This window comes from Abramis brama (genome assembly GCF_963993115.1).
Source record: "Abramis brama genome assembly, chromosome: 5".
Taxonomy (NCBI): domain Eukaryota; kingdom Metazoa; phylum Chordata; class Actinopteri; order Cypriniformes; family Leuciscidae; genus Abramis; species Abramis brama.
Window position 1 is genome coordinate 28306921 of NC_139967.1, and position 22026 is coordinate 28328946.

Genomic DNA, 22026 nt, shown 5'->3' on the forward strand with positions numbered 1-22026 from the left:
AACACATTTTAGGGAATGTTTTGATGTTGATTGGCTAAAATGCCAAGCTGTGATTCAGCTTTATTAACATTTACTTACATAAGATGCTCTGTTTTATTGGACTTCAGATCCATTGTGTCTAACCCCCCCTCCCCTTTAAAATCTGTTATGTCATTTCTCTTCAAAGAATAATTCACCCAAAGATGACAATTTGTGTCAGCCTGTGTGACTTTCTTTTTTTTCTACTGGCCACTCTTTGTACATAATGAAAATACATTGCAATCTTGAGCTATCAAGCTCCAAATTTCATAAAAGTTTTCCATACAATGTGTTTGCCTTATTCCTAGTCTTCCAAATGCATGCAATAGCTCTGTGTGATGAACAGACCTAAATTCTGCACTTATAACTGATATACTGATATATCTACTGATGATTTGTGATGATACAGTATATCATCACATTTATTTAAAAAAAAAAAAAAATTCATTGAGAAAGTGACTTTTCACTCCTAAAGTGACCATTTAAATTTGGATCAACACATCTGCTGAACTGTTATGGAAGCCACCTAAAGGCTTGTTCACACCAGCACAAATATTTGGTCTAATTTTTGCACGTGATATGTTCAGGCCTGTTCAGACCAATGCATAAAAACACCTGATTGGCTCAATGAAAATGCATATTCACTGACTAACAGTAGGTGGTGCTTTTAGAAAAGCAGTCACAAAACGGTATGCAACTTTGTTTTGACACCCGCTTTTCAGAGAGAAAAAAAGAAGTGAAACAGTATTTACATGTTTTCAAATAACCGATCAGATTTTTTTTATTCACTGTGGTGTTTATCAAACAATACCAAATACAAGAGTATAGAGAGCTGGTTCCAAATTCTCCCTCTGCTGTTCACTGGCACTTAGCAAAATAGTCTGTTCGTGAGCACCACCGAGTTGTAGGTTTATGTAACTTCAGCGGCTCTGAGAATGTGACCAAAAGTGTGAATCTTATTGGTTTTCTTCGTGGTGCAGTAGAAAACAATTTAGAACATCCCTATATTAAAAAAAATCTGTCACATTGACAGCATGTGAATGTTTGTGTCGGTCTGAACAGACACATTAAAGGGCCGTACACACCGGGACGAATATCAGCGCGCGTTATTCGCCAGCGTTTTTCAACGCGTTTTTTGTGTTCACACCCAAGCAATTTTCGCTGACGATGAGCCGGGTGAACATGCAAATTCATTCCCTGACATTAGATGGCGCTTAATGTAAAACAGAAATACGTTTGTGGGAAAAAGTTACAAGCCTATGTACATGAAAGACAATCAAGTGAAATGAAACTCACCATCAAGGCCCATTTGCTCTGCAATACCACTCCATAACAGTTCTCTTTTATCAAGATTTTTGTAGTCGCTGTCGCGTTTGTCATATAGTTCTTTATGTTCCGACACCAACGAGACCAGCAGCTGTACATTCATCTTGCCTTGCATCTTCCTCGTCTTATTTCTTCCCGGCAGTGTAGATGCTACTTGGCGTATATCTTCTTCGCCGTTACGTATGTGTGCTCGACAAGACCGTTTTGTGTTTGAGCGCCCCCAACTTGTGTTTTACTGTAACTTCAGAAGCTCCAGACACGTGAGCAAAAGCGCCAATCTCATTGGTCGGATAGTTTTTGACGCGGCGCGTCAAACCAAAAAAACAAAGCCGAGGTGTTTTGTAAAAAATGACGCTTTTACACGTGGCGTTTTTCGCGTCGGTGTGCACACTCACATTGGCGCCCTTTGTTTAGTCACGATGCGTTAAACGTCGGCGAATATCGCGCACGAAATTCGTCCTGGTGTGAACAGGCCTTAATAGCCGTTTATTTAAATAAAAATGTAATTGCACTGTATATTCACCTTAATGTGAACAGACCTTTAAATGACAATCAGAATCACCCATTTCCCTGCACAAAATAATGTTTATTCCCTTTTTTGCTCTAGATTAACATCATGCAGAGTGAGACTGTCCAGGATGTTGTCCTGTTAGATCCTCGCTGGCTTTGTAGTAACGTACTCGGCAAGCTTCTCTCAATTGAAACCCCCAAAGCGATCCACCACTACCGAGGCCGCTACCGTGTGGAAGAACTCCAAAACCTTGTCAGCGAAGGGGACATCGATGAACTTCTCCAGGTGCTCGACGCCATGGACGTATGTGCCCGTGATTTAGCCAACCCGGGGATGGTGGACATTCCCGCCCTGATACGCACGGGTGGCCTACAGCACACCTGGACTGATGAGGAAGACATCGAAGGTGAGGACACTTTGCTTTACGGTGGAGTGCGTGTGGTCCCTGCGGAGCACTTGGCGCCATTCCCTTGTGGACTTTTCCACAAGTTCCAAGTGAACTTATGCCGGTGGGGCCGGCAACAGAAGCCTGAGGCCGAGGCCGAGGATGTGAGGTTGTGGAGCGGTGGAGCTCGGGTCGGACTCGGTGGCGCTGAGGCTCTGGTTCTGCTTGTGAACCACGGGCAGGGCGTGGAGGTACAGTTACGAGGACCTGACGCAGATTCCGGACGTTGCTATGCTTTGCTGGACACATTGTGCGGCATGGCCGAGGGTCTCCTAGCTGCTACATTACCCGGTTTGCTCACCGCACGACATTATCTAAGCCCTCAGCAGCTGCGGGAACACCACGGCCCTGTCATGCTCTACCAGCCGAGGGACTTTTTCCGCGCTCAGGCTCGAGGCGAGAACGCGCTGTCGAACACCATGGGTGGCTATCGTGAGAGCTTCGTCAGTATCGTAGCATTAGGTTGCACCCATGTCTACAAACAGGGCAGTCTTGGTGGGGAAGTGCCCGTGGCGGAAGTCAGTCACCTGGCTCGACGCAAGCTCTGCCGCCTGCTGGACCCACCCGATGCCCTCGGAAAGGACTGGTGCCTGCTTGCCATGAACTTGGGCCTTAGCGAGCTCGCTGCTAAATACAGTTCTGGCACCAACGGGACTCCGCCTGCAGACCCCCTTTCCCTTGTCAGCCCCACAGCCACGCTCCTGCAAGAGTGGAGCCAACGACCCGAGTCAACCATAGGCATTTTGCTCGCCAAGCTGCGAGAACTTGGCCGTCGGGACGCAGCCGATTTCCTCCTTAGAGCTGCGCCAGTGTTCCGGGTCAACCTGGAGATTCTGGGCACCCCACCGGAGCCCTACAGCCCGGTGTGTAATGGGGGCGGCACGTCCTACAACTCCATCAGTTCCGTGATCTCTCGTTAGGACGTCACTGGTGTCTATAGAGAAACGTGCAATTATCCGGCAGAGCGGTGTTAAATATCAAACTCCCAGCTGGTCCTGAGACTGAAGTATTTGAATCAGATACTCTGTTCATGTCCATTTTGTTGCCCTTAGCGATTTCTGAATGTTCATCCTTGGTGTCTCTCAAAAGGTGCCTGTGTAACTTTTTTTCCCTGCAAATCTTTTATAGGCTGTCTCACATTCCCAAGGTGAAACTGTAGACGGCCTTTCTTAAAATGTCCTAATTGAATGAATCCGCAGTTTGCTATTTACTTCTATATAATCAGACAGCTGTTATAGGGGAATTACACTAAATTTGATGACCGAATGATAGATCACCAAGTGCTTGGCAACATTTAATAAATGACTCAAGCTATTGAGTGCCTTGAAGAAAGCGAACTGTTGACAAAGAGCCATCATTGTAGATTTTAAAATTAGATGTGCACCTCTGCAAGTGCTTCAGTGTTTACCTGTCTTATGAAGCTTTTAATGAACATATCTATTACGCAACAATAGATTTATGCTTGTTCTACGACATAGAAAATTGTGTGGTTTACATTTACTACCTGAATGTTTCTTATCGCAACTAAAAGGCATAATTTTTCAGACAGGATTGTATTTGACTGATGAAGCACAAACCAACATACTAAACATTCCTTTAAAAGCAAAAGTACATGGTAAATTATTTTAAAACCTGGTTTCGAAAATCCTTCACATTTGTCCTATTAACACTTACACTTGTCACATTCACTTTTGAGAAATATTACAGTTCTAACTACCTATCAAATGGAAATGATGAAATGATCGAGGCACTTACGTGACAAATAAGATATCATTCTTTTTTTTATATAAAAATGGTGTCTGCTTCAGTGTATTGATAAGCATGATCTTTGTTGCAATTGTTCAGCTGTTATATCAATATTATCTGTTTCACACTATTACACTGTTGTTGAGTGTTTAAAGCAAACTTATTTTCAACACGTAGTCGTGTATTCTTTACACTGGAGAATTAAAATATGTCGACATTTGCATCGAATACCTGTCTGGTTGAGGTATACTGGAGACAAATGAAGTGACAACTTGAAAACTGTAGATGGCAGCAAAGACTTTCTGTTACATCTAAACACATGCTAGGACTTTTTTGCTCTCCTTTAAATGAGACAGTTGCAGTTTCATCATGTTTTTAATGTCTACAAAAAAAGAAAAACCCGAGGACTGTTCCATATTATATTTTGGAACAGGTCTTTCCTCCAACCCTTCATCATTCCCCTTGCAGGCTGAAAATCACAGACATTTTAAAAGGGAATCTGGCATATTTTGTTCTCTCATTCCAAACGGCACATTTTTATATTGTGATTTAAGTCCATGTATTATGGAGCTCTTTCTCTGTTTAGCTGTGGTCAAGGTTCATGATTTCCCCTCTTAAGACTTTAACAGGGTACATCAGAGGGAAATTTATCCTGGTGTATTTAAGACTTGTACAGTCATCTCTTTGCACAAGACCTTCACATTATGTCTCTATTTATATTATGTTCGCATGTCTCTGAATGCCATGTCCTTAATACTTCCTTCAACTTTACAGTGTACTACTTTTTTATATAATAAATTGTTTACTCAATGACTCTCATCAATGTTCTTTTTGAAAAATATTTGTATGGTGTTGTTTATGCATTATTTTGTACGGTGGCCGAGTAGTGCAATACAAACCACAATGGAAAGACTAAAAAAAGTTAACAATTTAGAAAACAAAATAACAAATCGGAAAACACGACGACAAATTTACATTTACATTTCGCTGTTTGAAAAAGATTTATAGGATAATAATAATAATACATTTTATTTATGGAGCACCCCAACTCAAGGGCACAGTACAAAGGAAAGATATGATGTGAAAACAGAGAAATATTCATAGTTATATGAAAGCAAATAATAAAACACTAAATAATAAACACTAGCTGAGAAACTGAGAGAAACGATTTGAAGGAATGAGATTGTCATGGAAATTGCAAGGACAGGAAGTCTTCCCCTACAAAATGGCTGATTACTTGGTGTAAATTGTGCAATATGCTAAAAAACCTGTTCCAGAAACATTCCATGTATTTTAAAGTTTTCTCGAGTGCCCTCCAGTAAATTCTGTGTAAAATGGCTTTTGCGTGTATACTTTCCCCACTGAGGCCTTCAAATCAACTGTGAGAAGCAGGGCCCACTAAAATGAATTGAAAATGATAATGGCTGCATGATGAATAATCAGTCATGTGCTTGTTTTGTTTTTGGGGGTGTTTTTTTTGTTTGTTTTTTTGTTTGAGGAGTCATGTGGCAGGACAGAACTTGCATTATTCAGCAAATGGAATTACCACCCCATATTTCAACATAGCATATTGAAGCTTTCCTGTTTTCTTTTTTTTTTTTTACTGCTCTGTTTCTGTTACACACTCTTGAAAATAAAGGTTCCAAAAGCAGGTTTCTTTTTAAGAATCTTTATCCATGGATGTTAAAGGTTCTGAACCATCTATACCAATAGACTGTAGTTGACTTTAAAAAAAACATTTAGTGACAATGTAATAGGCTACTAATCTAAAACAGAGTCATGTTTGGCTTGTATGTTGCTCACACTTGATCAATGGTATTTCTTTTGACTACTCCTTTTTGATCATTGCTTTAAGAGGGTTGCTGATAGGCTTAAGTGATAACTGAGCAATCTTACCATCCACAGCTATTGTGCACTATACTTGGGACAGACGAAACATTAATCAGTATTTTCCCCCCTTTGTTGTTATGTAGATTCAGCAGGATTCTAATTCTGGCCTGCCTCAAAGCTTTGCATCAATGTAAACAATGTGGAATGTTGTCACAGAGTCAAGTTATGGCACTAGATAACCTGCACTGACGTCCTCACATAGACATACTGTCTGATAGTAAATCCAATATACACTGGTCTTTGTGTTCTCGATGTGTGAGTGAGCAGGGTGATGAAGTTCAATGCGGTTTATAGTGATTTTATAGTGAAAATGTAAGACTGCCTATTAAAATAGAGTCCCTTTTGTTTTATTATCTTTTATAATTTAGTATCTAAAGTTTTAAATCTATTTATCTACAAATGATCTTGTCAGCTTTTAGAATATTGGTTTGGCAATTAATTCTAATATTTTTCAATCAACTGTAATAGATTTCATGTTGTGTAAGAACCTTTCTTTGAACACTTAGGAGGCAAAAGCACTACTGAATGGTTAATAATAGGTTAAACAACTGAATAGGTATAACAATTTTTTTTTCAACTTTATTTTAAGGTGTCATTATTACAGTGTAATTATATATTTGAGTACTTAGTGATATTAATGAACTACATGTACCTACTATGGGTTAGGGTAGGATTAGGATTTGGTTGAGGGTTAGTTGCATGTAATTATGCATAAATTAATGTTATTACTATGGTAAGTACATGTAACATATGTAACAAGAACACTGTAAAATAAAGTGTTGCCCAATTTTGTATCTTGTTCATGTTGTTTCTTTAGAAACAGCATTGTTTTTTCTCCATGAGTAAGATCATAATCTGTCGGGAACTCATCACGTGCTGGTGGGTCACATGCTCTGACGTGTTCGCAGGGGCGGGATCAAAAGATCTATAGGCAAGAGTCTCGACCAATGAGAAATGAGGAATTTGCCTTCAGATGTGCTATAAACTTGTGGCCCGTCTGTGAAAAAAAATATTGTCTTCGGGATTCAGGACAACAGGGTGAGTCAGGAGTTTTTAAGCTTTCTGAAATTGTTGTTGTTTTAACATTTATTTATTTTTAAAAAACCGTCAATATGGACCCTTTAGTGCAAATTGTATACATCTTTGTTTTGTTTTAGGTTTATAACGTTACAGAAAAGAATCGAGCTTGTTAGGTCGCTCTGTTGCTGATACATTCTTATGAACTGTAACTTAATACAAAATACATTCTTCTTTAGAACTGTATTCGACACGCGGTTATACCTTCGCTTAATAGCCTAACGTTAGATGGGTAAAGCATAGCGCATTTTGCTATGACCATTTCTTTCAAATTGTTCCAATAGTTTCTTTTTCGATTTCCGTGGCCTGGTTTCGCTCTTTGTTTTCTTTTCCTGAGAAACTGGGCTGCAACCCAACCGCCCGGATCCCGTGACTGCTGTTAAAGGAACACCGTATTCTCTTCTGTCTCAGAGACCAGTGTGTGTGTCTGTCCGGAGGCCCGTGCTGTGATCAAATATATATATTTTTTAGAAGATATAACGTTACAGTCATATAACGTTAACGTTACCGATATAGGCGGCATAGGTAGGTTTGTCTTTTTAATTTACGCGTCCACTCGCTTTTATTATTCATAACAAGGTTATTAACTACATCTGGCTGCTGTTGGTTCTTTACACGATGTAAACAAATATCGTGGCAGTAATCTGATCTCACGACACTGTGGAAAAATACGCCTGTTCTTTTAAATATGCATACACGTTTAACGTTAGGCCTAATTATACAGCAGCGAGGTGATTGACTAGGAATATTTGGCCTGAGATTTCAAGCCGTTTCAGCAATGTCTTGCGTAACATTATATGTAACCATTTTAAATAGCTTTATTCAGCACTCAAGAGCATATTAATTACAATAATTCTTATTTCAGCCGCACAAGTAAAACAATATGACAAAAAGTTGGATTCTGACTTACGTAATTAAAATTCGGAATCACTTAAAAGTCGACTTAAAAGGTCTTATATTTCCACAATTTAGATTTTTTTTATCTCGTAATTATGACTTTTTATGATCTACCAAAGAAATGGGTAGTCGGTTCCATATTAGAGCCTGAATATTTGTACTAAAAATTATGTCTCGATTTAAAATATTCGGACTAAAAGGGTGGTAAAAAATAACAATAACGTGTACATGTTTAAGTTTGATATCTTTACATGAAATAAAACAGTTCATGGTCACTTGTTGCAACATGTCTGACCTGTTGTTGTTTCCCCCCGCAGTGTTTAGATCATGAGGGTGTATTTGGCAGCGTTCACGTTGTGCCTCAGTGCAGTATTTGCTGCTCCAACTCTGGACAAGCAGTTGGATGACCATTGGGAGCTGTGGAAGAACTGGCACAGTAAAAAATACCATGAAGTGAGTGTTCCTTTGAAGAGAGATTGCTGGCTTTAAATGTACATGAACACGTTGAAAACGGAGCAAGATGTGGAACTCTATGTTATCTCTTTCAACACAGAAGGAGGAGGGGTGGAGGCGAATGGTCTGGGAGAAAAACTTGAATAAGATCGAAATGCACAATCTCGAACACTCCATGGGCAAACACACGTACAGACTCGGAATGAACCACTTTGGTGATATGGTAAGACTGCAGAAGAAGTTTATTTGAGGCGTATGCATACTGATTTTTGAAATTCCTTCAGCATTAATCAATCTATTCTATATCTACAGACTCATGAGGAGTTCAGGCAGGTGATGAATGGCTTCAAGCAAAAGAAGGAGAGGCGATTCACTGGATCCCTCTTCATGGAACCCAACTTCCTGGTGGTCCCAAATAAGTTGGACTGGAGAGAAAAGGGATATGTGACTCCTGTGAAAGATCAGGTGAGATAGCTGCCTTTATCTTAACTAGCTAGAAATGATATACAATGGAATACGAGTCACGGCTCCTATTTAAACTAAAAAAAAAAACTGGTCTGACCACTTTGAAAATTAGATCTTTATGATGTATGTGAAAGATTATAGTTGTGTTTTCGGGTAATCACAGAGAAAACATGTCATAAATAAACCATATACACCATTTACATCTGTTAGGCCTATTCAATAAACTACTTTTTCAAAACTCATTTTAATGTATGCACATTCGTAGTTTCTATAAATAAAAAAGTAACTAAAATAATTGTATTTAAAATAACAAAAACTAAATAAAAATTATAATTACATTTCAAAATTTCAATTAACTCCCAGTAACTTTTCCAGAAGTTTTTTTTTTATTTGCAATTTCTACACAAAATATTTTAGAGCTTGCTATTACTAGTGACTAGTAGCAGTTATTAAAAAATACCCATGATTTATTAATTCACATGACTTTTCCTGGTCTAAAATTCACATTTTTAAAATTAGGCCTCTTCGTATATCCAGGTTTTTCAAGACAGTGGTTCTTTGAAGAAATAAAATGGGATACCAAAATAAGAAATATCTTGATCCTTATGGCCCCCGGCCCCCTGCTTGCGAATCGCTGGTCTAAAACATTTTCAAATGTGATATTTTCAGGGTGAGTGCGGTTCTTGCTGGGCCTTCAGCACTACCGGAGCCATGGAGGGTCAGATGTTCAGGAAGACTGGAAAACTGGTGTCTCTGAGTGAGCAGAACCTGGTGGACTGCTCCCGTCCTGAAGGCAACGAGGGCTGTAACGGAGGCCTCATGGACCAGGCCTTCCAGTACGTCAAGGACCAAAGCGGTCTGGACTCAGAGGAGTCCTACCCCTACTTGGGAACTGTAAGTTACATTACTTTTTATTCTTCTGAAATCTTCTGATTAATTACTTAAAAGATTACCATAACATGCATGCTTTGTTTTACATTTGTTTTCAGGACGATCAGCCCTGCCATTACGATCCCAAATACAGTGCAGCCAATGACACCGGATTCGTTGACATTCCCAGTGGAAAGGAACACGCTCTGATGAAAGCTATAGCCTCTGTGGGGCCGGTGTCAGTGGCTATTGACGCGGGACACGAGTCTTTCCAGTTCTACCAATCAGGTGTGCATATCTCTCACCACTAGTTGTTAAGCCTACTAAATGACAATTACATTATGACAATTTAGTGAAGGAGAAGCCTGTTGATGTGAACTAACGGATGTATACCTCTTGTTATAGGCATCTACTATGAGAAAGAATGCAGCAGCGAGGAGCTAGATCACGGCGTTCTTGCCGTTGGTTATGGTTTTGAGGGTGAGGATGTTGATGGCAAGAAGTACTGGATTGTCAAGAACAGGTAAGAAGGTCATTTATACTGTACATTCATTTAAAACCATGAATGGCCAATGTTTAAAGCCAGTGTTTTTAACCCAATGTGCCTTTTCTGTATTCTAGCTGGAGTGAGAACTGGGGTGATAAAGGATATATCTTAATGGCAAAGGACCGACACAACCACTGTGGCATTGCTACAGCAGCTAGCTACCCTCTTGTCTAAGGAAGATACCTCTCGAATCAAGACATTGTACCAGAAGGCCACATTAGTGTCTCGTTTACTTGAGTGGTTCACTGAAATCCACTAGTGTAGTAAAAAAGGAGTCGCCTAACACAGGGGACTGTGTCTCACAGCCTGAATGAGACTGTGAGAGAGAGAAACCTCAAGCTCTAGGCATTGTGTGACACTGTTTTAGGGACTTTATGCAATTGTTTTTTTTTGTGGTCATTTTAATCGCATTGATTTAGTTGATTTTTGCCTCAATGTAAATACATGTTCTTTAGTTTAAGTTGAAATGTACAAATGTGTGTGTTTTTTTTTTTATTTCTACTCTCTGTATGATCAATTAAACTTTTAAAATTGGAACTGTTTCCGCTTGGATTTACATTCTTCCAGTAGTTTTATATATAGAATTTAAAAAACATATTATTGCCCATAACAGCATACACTACTGTTCAAAATAATTTTTTCTTGAGCACCAAATCAGCATATTAGAATGATTTCTGAAGGATCATGTGACACTGAAGACTGGAGTAATGATGCTGAAAATTCAGCTTTGCCAACACAAGAATAAATTACATCAAATACATATTTTAAATTGGAATACGTCACTGTATTTCTGATCAAATAAATGCAGCCTTGGTGAGGATAGGATACTTTTTTCCAAAAAATATCTAAAATTTTGAACGATAGTGTGTATATTTTGCTGTAGATTTACATATCATTTGCAAAACAAATGTATTACTATCACACTGCGACATTTTGTTGACTTGATTAGCAAACAGAAAATCCAAACTAGTGTAACTAAGCCTATTCAAGTTAGTTGGTTATGATTGAATGGTACTGCTTTTCAGTACTGCTTTCTTAAACCTAAGCAGCAGCATAAGTCATGTTCATGAGGGTTTAAAAAAAAAAAGGTTTTCCAGACATACTATGTCACAATCGACTTCTTCTTCACTGTATTGTGTTCTGATCTTCAGGAGAGGTGAACATTAACATTCGTTTGCTCAATGTGTCCTATTTGTTTATCTCTTGGCATTTTGCCATTGCATGGGCCGTCATCATGACCAGCAAACTAAGACTTGTGGGGTGGAGATTACTGGGTTTTGGCTCTTGTACTAGTAGGGAGGGGTTTGTTAGAACCAGAGAACTAACAAACAACATATTACTGAAGGCACATAATGTTCGCAAAAAAATAAGTGAGGAAGAAAGACAGATTGCGAAAGGGGTAGAAGAACAAATCTGAAAACAGAAAAGTGATTTTAAATACAGGAAATTTAATGTGATTCTGTTTACAAAAGCATTGTTTCTACAATTTAAAAAAAGCTACTGTGATATTTTGCATGCTAACTCGATGTCATGTGATTTTCAATGGATCAAATCACAACCGAAATCTCTATTTTTTATGTTTCTTGACAAAGGACAAGTACTCCTCCACATCATCTGGAGAGCCCGCCACAAAGGGCGCTCTCTGGTGCAGTCCCTCTGGGATAATATCCAGGACGCGCTGGGTGCCTGTCGTGGCGATGCCTCCGGCCTGCTCGATCAGGAAGGCTATGGGGTTACACTCATACAGCAACCTCAGCTGGAGAGCATGAAACACAAAAAAGAAGTTACATAACGCTGACAATCCAAGTTATTTTTCAAAGGGTCTAAACTTGTATCCTAGTTTTACCTCCGAGTTTGAAGCCGGTATGTTTCAATTTGGGTCATTGAGTATGTTTTATGGATTCATTTTGGTCTTATCTATGTAGAACAGAGAAACTGGATTGTGTAAATGCATATAAAAGTTTAATACACTGGAATTTTTTGAAAAGCAGCGTGAACTGCAGATACTATATCTGGGTCACTGCTTTCATGCAATAGTGTGTATTTGCTCCAGCTTAGGCTTATGCTGTGTGTTTGATCACTGCCATTGTCAGGAATGACACAGCTCTTCAACCTCAAATGAGAGGTTATCTGTTATCGGAATACGACCTGCCCTGCACCTGCTGTAAACCATCAAGTCATTTACGGTATAACTTGTGATAGATTGACCTAGTCTGCTAACTAAAGCTAGAATTAATACATAAATATTGTTAATAGAGTGATGCAGGCCACACACTACAAGAATTTTAGGCCCAATTCTCCCCTCCGTCAATCCTGGGTAAAGTCCTGATCATCTTGATGGTTCTACAGATTATCTGATTTTCCTGTGGTGTGATATGTGTTAGAAGTGATTGAATCTGCTTGGTAGATCATTGGGGCCCGCACCAATCTCAAATTGCAAATATCCAACGTTGAATATTTACGATCAGAAATCCTGTTGTGTGAGGGGAACCCCGAGGAAACACGTGCACTATTTAGATTGTCACGTGGAACAAAACGATACCCAATCAGAAAGCGAGGTGATGGAAGACGGCATCATCTGAAACTTTTTCTTTTTTCCCAGCGAATAATAAGCAGTCCAAACACTATAGACCTTATTCAGAGCAGCGCCATGACAGGTGTGAAAGCGAGGCTGTGAGGAATAGACTTAACGTGTTTTCAATGGCATTCGCTTTAAAAGCTGTATAAAGCTCCCAGATCACATCATTTTGTCTACTGAAATGTCTTGGAAAGATATTTTTGCAGTGTTTCGTCAGCAGAACAATCCAAAAACACATTAAATAGCAGTGCAACCCACTGACGAGATGCATGTCTATCCCTCACACCCTCGCTCTGATTCCCATTAAAAATCAAAGATGGCGCTGGTGTGAATAAGGTCTGTTATCGCAGTTTCTTCTTTTTCCGTGGTCCGCCATGTTTGTCTACTCTAAAGTCAAGTTTGACCAGTAGAGGTTTTGCGAGATTTCCTGTGTTCACAGTCAGGACTCTGTTTGTGAAGGGAATCTGTTAGGCTGCATCCGAAATTGCATACTTCCCTACTATATAGTAGGCGAAAAACAGTATGTAACAAAAGAAGTATGTATGATTTCACAGTACTCATGAAAGAGTAAGCAAAAAGTGCCCTGGATGACCTACTTCCGGCAAGATTCTGAAGTGTGCATACGATGGAGACTTTACTATCCCATAAGGCCACGGGAGAGGGTTTATGAATGGCAGAGAAGCAATGTATCTGACGCTGGTAGGTCACGTGATAATGACAACATGCTGAATGTAGTCGGAATTACATTCATGCCACACACATTCATACTATATAGTACATACTTTTTAAGTGATCGTGAAGTAATTACTTATTCAAAACAAGTACCTACTCAAGAGAGTATGCGATTTTGGAGGCAGCCTTAGTGTGTGCTGTGCTGTCTTGGTCACATCGCGGCACTCCACACACTACAGAAACAATATACTGTTATATCTATGATTTTTTTATCGTCATGTTTTTGGTCTCTCACATTTTATTAATATCTTATACGATTTAAAAAATCTTTTGGTGTACTTTATTTTAATAGAATATTGCAGCTGTGACGTCAAAACCCAGAAGACTAATTGGCCAGTGGTTCCCTCTGGATTTTCCTATGGTTTTTTTATGATGGGGTTTTTCAGTTTATGAGTAAAAGAAGATCTGTGGTAAACCGTAAATCGTCAAGTTATGTTTACCACAGACTTTATGTTTCTCATAAACTGAAAAACCCCATTATAAAAACCAATAGGAAAACCCTGGCCAATTAGTCTTCTGTGTTTTGACGTCACAGCTGCAATATTCTATTAAAATAAAGTTAAATACATAAATAAATAAATAGGCTATGTTAGATGAAAATGTAATCAAAAAAAAAAACTTGAATTGAAAAAATTTGAAATGTCGCCTTGATAAAATTACTAAAACTAAAAAGCCAAATAGAAATACTTAAAAAATAATCAAAATCACAACAGCACATAATGTTACTAAAACAATAATAAATAAACTGAAAATATAAAAATAACATAATAATAATAAATGCTATAATACATAACACTGGACACAACCATAAGACTAACCTGACGTCATACTCATTTATTATATCACTATAGGGGTGTAACGATACCCTCATGTCACAATTCGATACATATCACGATACTGAACTCACGATACGATATTATTGCGATACTCTAAGTCAAGACATATAGTAAAAGGTTAACAATTTTTTTTACTGTTAATTAAAATGCTAAATTTGGTATTACATTTGGGGTGGAAATGAATAGGCTGGTAACCCAATGCACAGGACAATAGTGACACCAGAATAAAAATATTCATGATTCTGAAGCTGAAAACAGAATTGTTTTAGACGAATATGATTGCACTCTGTCACTGACTAGATCACGGGTGCCCAACCCTGCTCCTGCCGATCGACTGTCCTGCACAGTTCATCTCCAACCCTAATCAAACACACCTGTCTTTAATTTTCAAGCGATCCTGAAGACGTTAATTGGTTGCTTCAGGTGTGTTTGATTAGGGTTGGAGATAAACTGTGCAGGACAGTCGATCGGCAGGAGCAGGGTTGGGCACCCCTGGACTAGATATATTTAAAATAATGTAGGCCACTTTTTACTGGTAACATAAGACATTTGGCATTATCATACATTATATTCAACGTTATACATAGTAGTTTAATGTAGTACTGACACTAAAACTCTGTAAACTTGAATTTTGTCTCATACAGTAATTTTTATTTTGGTTGAACTATACACAATATATATTGTCACTATCCACGATACATATTGTTACATTTTTGTATTTTGATATATTGTGATACGATATATTGTTACTAGAGATGCGCGGTTGGCGGCTACAGCCGCGGATAAACCGCGGATCGGGCGGATGACGTGACGAAAAATAATATTTTAATTAAATTTGGGCGGGTGGAGGGCGATTGAACCAATCAAATGAAAAATATATGTATACACCAATCAGCAGATGGCGGGCGGGTGCGGTTTTGAAAATTGGTCAAAAACGTTGGTGCGGATGGATGGCGGACGGATGATGAGTTTTGTGATGCGGTTGCGGATGAAATAATAGCCCATCCGCGCATCTCTAATTGTTACCCTCCTACTATGACCTGATGTGATTTTTATGACCAGTTTCCAGTTTGCCCTGAATATCTTAAAACATGTGAGCTCACCTTTCCTTTTGGACTCTTCTCATTGGCTGGGTACATGAATATGCCGCCATAAGCGATGGTACGGTGTATATCAGACACCATCGACCCAACATACCTGGCACCATACGGGGCACTACCATCCTGTGAGACAATTACATTTCATCAAATATAAAATCAGGATCAAAAACTCAAACTTTCTTCATATCTATCATTCTAGGCTTGGATTTTTGAATAAACTGAAAATAATTTCAACTTGCACACAATCTAAACATTGTCGGGAACAAAAGGTCACAAGTGCTTCAATAAAAGAGGATAGGAAAGCAGGAAGTAGTGAGAAGTTCCAGGAAACTGAAACCCAGCTGGACATCAGTGACACTTTATTTTACAGTGTCCCTGTTACACACCTTACATGTACTTACTATACAACAGCAACTAACCCTAAACCAAACCCTACTCCTAATCCTAATTATATAGTAAGTACATGTTGGTAATTCATATTTCTCAGTATGTATTTGTATAATTACACTGTAACAAGGACACCTTAAAATAGAATGTAACCAACACATCTGTCACAAAATGAAATCCCTCTTCCTTTAGAAAGATGTGAGCAGTAAAACAACAAAAAGAAACTGCATAAAGTTGTAATATTTGGCTTTAAATTTGAATTGTAAGAGGTGGCAGCGTGTTCCCTTAGCCAATCCCACTTCAAGCAATGACAGACACAACAGACAAATCAATACTTCATGAGATAGCATGTTTCTGACAACACTTCTACGAAAACAACATGATATTCCACATAAAACATGCCAGAGTTGATAACATAATGAACGTGATTAGCAAGTTTCCCATTTCGTAATGCAGTATTTTATCTAAGACAAGCTCTTAAGTTTTTTTTTTCTTGTTTACTTTTTCTTTATCACCATCAGATTGCTTAAGATGATCTTAAAATTAAGAAACAAAAACATGTATTCCTGGAAACACAAGATCTCACATCTATTCACTAAAAAAAAAAAAAAAAAAAAAAATGTATTAATAATTAACTAGCTGACCCAAGGAAAATTCATACTCAGCATATTTTATGATCACTCACACGAAGTCGCTCTCAAATCAGTTACATATGCTGAGTCTATGTTCCCGGTCAGAAAAAAGAACAAAACTCTGCAAAGGAAGTCACTCATCACTTTCCAGCATGTGTAAAACATCAGCTGATGCTAAGCACGGCAGTGCAGTCATGCAAGCTGTTGATCAGTCAGCAAGCATTATTCAGACTCACTTTGTTTTAAACCAAGTGATCTTCAGGCCAGCTAAGCAACATTTTCTGTTCTGTCGCAACATGTCATGAACATGTGAGTACGTACAGCTCTCTCACATGATGTTTTGTACACAGCAAATCACCATATGCACTCAACGGTTGATTTGTGCTGTGGTCTTACGGACTCACTCAAAAAATCTTGGCTAGCAACAATAAGACTTTCCTAAAATAATATAAAAAGACAAAGCAACATTCTTTGGCTATGTATGTCTCTGTACCTCTGGGTATTTCTTGTGCTTTATGTACTCATTGACTGCAGGCTCAAAGTACTTAGCATAGCCCTCGTTGATACTGTAAATCTTCCCCTTTTTCTTGATCTTCACATTTCTGTCTGTCAGAATGAATTCTCCAATTGCCTGAAGAAAAAAGGAACATAAAAATAAATAAATAATGAGCTCATGTTTCACAATGACACCCTACTATACTGTATGCTGTAATAAACCCAAAAATACATTAGCCTAAGATGAGGAATCAAAACTAGTTCACTACAGCCACAAACTATTCCAGACTTTTATCCGAAATTGAAAAAAGAAGTGCTCTTAATGTGTAAAAAAAAAAAACTCTAAAGATGTTAAACCATAAAGAGAAGTGAAACAACTTTCAGTAACACATTATATAAGTATAAAAAAGTTTCACAGTTTACTACATAACTATTTTTCTTTTTAAGACAATATTATGTTAGGTGTCTGCTTACTTTGCTCATAATAGTCGTTAAGCTGTAAATGATTCACTTAAATCATTTGGTGTGCCTTTAAAGGGATAGTTCAAAATTCTGTCATCATTTACTCACCCTCAAGTTGTTCCAAACCTGAATGAGTTTATTTCTTCAGTTGACCACAAAATAAAATCTTTTGGAGAATGTCGGTAACCAGACAGTTGATGGGCCCCATTGACTTCCATAGTAGGAAAAAAATACCATAGAAGTCAATGGGTGCCATCAACTGCCTGGTTACCAACATTTTTTTAAATATCTTATTTTGTGTTCAACAGAAAAAAGAAACTCATTCAGGTTTGGAACAACTTGATGGTAAGTAAGTAATGACACAATTTTCATTTCATTTTTCATTTTAGTACCTTGAACTAGGCTAGCCGACATGGCCATACAACTCTGATTTCAGAACAGCCTACTTTTCATATTTATTTATTAAAGTCCTGGCATTATTATTAGTCTATCATTTCAGCAGATTGAACGTTTTTGTGCGTAGCCTACTGGATCCAGCATGAAGAAGTCAACTCCAGTTCCTGTACTGATAGCCACTACCGTGGCGCTGCCGTACAGCGCGTAACCCGCACACACGATCTGATTGCCCGGCTGTAGGGCGTCCTTGACCGTCGGTTCTCCGTCTGAGACCTGAAACAGTAAAAACAACTGAATCAACGGTCTGTCCTCAAAGACAAAACAGTGAATTTAGGCTCATCGTGATTAAATGGACTGTTAAAGCAAATAAAACTGTACACGTTAACATTTAACAAATCCAATATGACACCACCTAGAGTGCATGTTTGTTACTGCAGTTCTACGTGAAGTGTAACTTTTTAGCGATTCGTAGTAAGAAAAGATTATATTAAAACATAACAAACGTTAAATAATTGACTCAGCTGTGCCGTTGTTATTCGTTACATTCTAGTGCACTTAATAAAATCTATTTAAAGTTATATTGAATTCATGCTTAGCCAATATTTGTCATCAGGCAGGGTCAAATGCAGTCAGCATACCTCGTCAATCTGCATGGGAGAATAGCACAAGAACACCAAACATCAAACCAATCAATCTCGCACACCACATGACAGAATTAAAGCTTACATTCTATTATTTATTTATTTATTGCATTTGCTTATGGATTTCTCGCATGCATCAAAAAGTACACCAAATGCACATGCAACTCCAAAACTCCTATCTTGCAGTCAACAGATGCAGTACAAACACTCACTCACCCTTTTGTAGATGGCAAAGATGGTGCCTATGGGGGCCAAACAGTCAATGTTGGAAGAGCCATCCAGAGGATCAAAACAGACTATATACTTTCCCTGTGACAAACAGCAGCATTCAGTAAGCATCCGAAATGAGACGGCGACCTCATGTGGTGATTATCTGAATGAACTCCCAACAAATATGCATGAACACAGGGTACATCAGACTGACAAATAGCCTAGTTTACATGGCAGCCATAACTATTGAAACCACACAGACATTTCTAAGGGTTTATTTATTTAATTATTACAGACATCCAATTTTATTTTACCGAACTATTAAAGTTTTCCCCCATTATTTAACATTGCCAATTGGATGTATGTGTGATGGAAACTAATCATACTTTATCCCATTCTAACTGTTTTGATAATGTCCAGCTCATAATATTTTATTATTATTATTATTATTTTATTATTAATTGTTGTTGTTTTGAGTTATTTTGAGACGTTGTAAACAACACATTCTGAGCTAGATTATTCTCTTTTGTCTCTCATAACAATGTTTCCAAAGAGTAGCAGTATCATTTTATCATAAGCACACTAATATTTAGGCTACTTGTTAGACCAGAGTTCATTTCTGAAATAACAACTCCAATTTATATAGATTCTATTCTTTCTACCTTATCAGGTGTTAAAGGAATAGTTAAAGGAATAGTATATTTTGTCTTCGTTTACTCACTCTCATGTTGTTTTAAACCTGTATTAGGCAACTTTCTTTCTTCTTTGAACACAAAAGGAAAGGCAAGAGCCTGTCAAGCTAAAAAAAAATGGCAAAAGCACCATTATATTCAATACGATACAATTTCAGATTTTCTTAAGCCAAACCAATGAAAATATCTTTTAGTATACGTTCACATCCACATATGGCATGTCAATACAGTTTGACACTAATGATGTTGGATGTGATTTTCCTAATTTTCAGTAAATATTGATTTAAATTTCCATGTTTTTTTAGTAGTTTTTTTTTTTTTTTTTTGAAGCTTTTAAAATGCACTTTTAGGAGCGTGACTGACTTTATGAGAAGAGCAGCATAAACCTTCTACCTAACATTTTTTGTGGAAAGAAAAACATCCTACAGGTTTGGAATGACAGGAGAGTGAGTAAATAATTACCAGTACTGAACAGTAAAATATATATATTCATAAACAAGACTTATATCACAAAGCTCATACTCTTTTCTCAGCAGGTGTGTAGATGACATTCTCGTTCTCCTCAGAAACCATCAAACAGGTGCCATAAGAGGCATGCAGCATATTGATGACCAGATCATTGGAAAGCACATCCAACTTCTTCTGCTCATCGCCTGTGACGTTCACCTGCCCGGCAAGACCTTGACTGTGTTCAGTGAAACAAAACATAATATTATTAAAAAGTAGATACTGAGGTTCAGATCCCAAAATAGTAAATGGTGGCAATTCCTTATTCCTAAATAATGCTGTCACGAGAATTACATATTAGTAAATTAGAAATGAACAACCTCACATGTAATAGATCATTTATATTATTCATAATTATTAGGATTATTATAATGATATTATTATTATTATTATTTCTTTACAAAGACAACTACATTACAAACTACTGAAATGGATTCATGGTAGCACTTTTTTTTTTCAGTGCTGTTCCGCATGTCATGGCAACGGTCATGTTCTGTTCTGTTTAGCTATCCATGTGTTCGCTGTCGCTGTTTGCCTGAGCTCTTGGTCATTATTTGTTGCTATGGTTTCTGATTGTGTTTAAGGAGCAGTATAATCACGCACATCCCAGTCAGGTACGGGTGCTGGATCTCATATAGAATGCAAAGTTACAAAGTATCGGTGTGCGGATCTTTACTTTGTAACTTCTGATTGTGTTTCACACCTGTTCTTTGTTTCATTGATTACCTTCCCTGTGTATTTAAGCCCTCAGTTTCTCTTAGTTCTTTCTTCGCCATCGTCTGAGTTATCGTTGATGTTTAATGTTGACTTGTTGATTTCTCCGTGTTTGTTAAAGTGTCTCGTATCCCATTCATCTTCTGTCTCGCTTTTTTTGTGGATTACGCGTTATTCAAACTGGGTAATAACTAGAAACTAACCCTGAACCTACCCCTAAACCTAACCTTAACCCATGTAATAACCTATTACTGGGTACTTTCTACTGTAACCATACAGTAGAAAGTACCCAGTAATAGGTAACTACATCTACATGGGTTCAGGGTTAGTATCTAGTGCACATACTGTAAAATAAAAAGCAACCTAGTTTGTTATTTAACTAACCATACACTGTAACTTTACAGTTCTTTTACTAGAACTAACTTTAAATAGTCTCAAAAACCATAACTAGGTCTATCTATTTGTCCTCACATTTTGATTTTATAATTGGTTTCACCCTCTTCTGCTTCGTACAGTCAAAGAATGTGTTCACAACACAGAGTAAACATATTCATTCTCATAATGCAAAATAATTCAGTGAAACTTACAGATGATTGAGTCCAGCTTTCCTGACAGCAGATGAAATAGCTTTAATAGCAGTTAACAAGGAATTAATGAGCTGTGTGAGTTCTCCGGTGGCCCCCTTCACCTTCCGTCCCTTCTCCATCACGAAGCGAGTGAGGGTCCATACGTCCACATCAAAGACCGACTGATCCGACATTCTTACAGTATCCGAGAGTTGCTGCAGTTGGACAGGCAGAGACTAACTGAAGAGACTCTAGGCAGTCTTTTTTACACACACAGTGAGTGGATGAATGCCAAGGTTATATTGGTGAAGCAGATCAAGTGACAGTAGTAGGCTATAGTCTGAATGCTAGTAGAGCCAGAGCTCAAAGAGCCTAACTTATAAAGCACGTCCCTTGGCTCCCAGCTAATTATTTATGTTCACTGTTGTCACATGACATATACTCAGGGGTTATAAGGTCATGGGTCACAAATCAAAGCTCATGAGTGTTTATGACAATCACGTCTTAATGAACACTGGAGGTCTGTTAAATGGATCGCATTAATAAAACTGTGTATTTATTTATATGTAAATGTGTCCCAATAACTCAAAGTCAAACCTAGAACTGTGACTAAACACATCAAACACATTTAAAGAAAATGGATAAACAGCATTTTATATTTGATTCACAGCACTGAAAAGTGCAATTAACATGCTTTCCGAGGACTTAATTTAAATCGTAATCCTCAACAAGCACTGTTTACGCAATATATTTAAGCACTGCTATAGACGACGCTCTCCATATTCAACAGATTTGGAAGACATATTTCCAAACAAGCATTGCCTCATGCTCTT

The 22026-nt window shown here is 38.0% G+C and overlaps 3 protein-coding genes across 4 annotated transcripts in view; 2 read left to right on the forward strand and 1 right to left on the reverse strand.

The window, feature by feature from the left end:
• The window catches only part of dapk1 (death-associated protein kinase 1), a 72514-nt gene extending 67658 nt beyond the window's left edge, over window positions 1–4856 (forward strand). Inside the window, exon 26 of the mRNA XM_084114452.1 lies at window positions 1952–4856. Within this exon, the coding sequence (XP_083970578.1) occupies window positions 1952–3220 (1269 nt within the window). The 3' untranslated portion in view covers window positions 3221–4856. The remainder of the gene's footprint in view (window positions 1–1951) is intronic.
• A 1981-nt stretch (window positions 4857–6837) lies between these two features.
• Window positions 6838–10782, forward strand: ctsla (cathepsin La). 2 transcript variants are annotated; one of them, XM_084113530.1, is made up of 8 exons: window positions 6838–6974; window positions 8228–8363; window positions 8464–8586; window positions 8676–8828; window positions 9498–9722; window positions 9818–9986; window positions 10104–10221; window positions 10320–10782. In XM_084113530.1, the coding sequence occupies exons 2-8, from the start codon at window positions 8238–8240 to the stop codon at window positions 10417–10419; spliced, it is 1014 nt and encodes a 337-aa protein (XP_083969656.1). In that variant the 5' UTR covers window positions 6838–6974; window positions 8228–8237; the 3' UTR covers window positions 10420–10782. The 2 variants fall into 2 exon arrangements, with proteins under 2 accessions (XP_083969656.1, XP_083969657.1); XM_084113531.1 differs by lacking the exon at window positions 6838–6974 and adding an exon at window positions 7392–7538.
• An 891-nt stretch (window positions 10783–11673) lies between these two features.
• Window positions 11674–21579, reverse strand: fbp2 (fructose-1,6-bisphosphatase 2). Its single transcript, XM_084113529.1, has 7 exons — window positions 21215–21579; window positions 19929–20091; window positions 18721–18813; window positions 17996–18136; window positions 17004–17141; window positions 15495–15614; window positions 11674–12001 (listed from the first exon to the last, which is right to left on the reverse strand). Exons 1-7 carry the CDS (start codon window positions 21385–21387, stop codon window positions 11813–11815), a joined length of 1017 nt encoding a protein of 338 aa, XP_083969655.1. The 5' UTR covers window positions 21388–21579; the 3' UTR covers window positions 11674–11812.
• Between the last annotated feature and the right edge of the window lie 447 nt (window positions 21580–22026).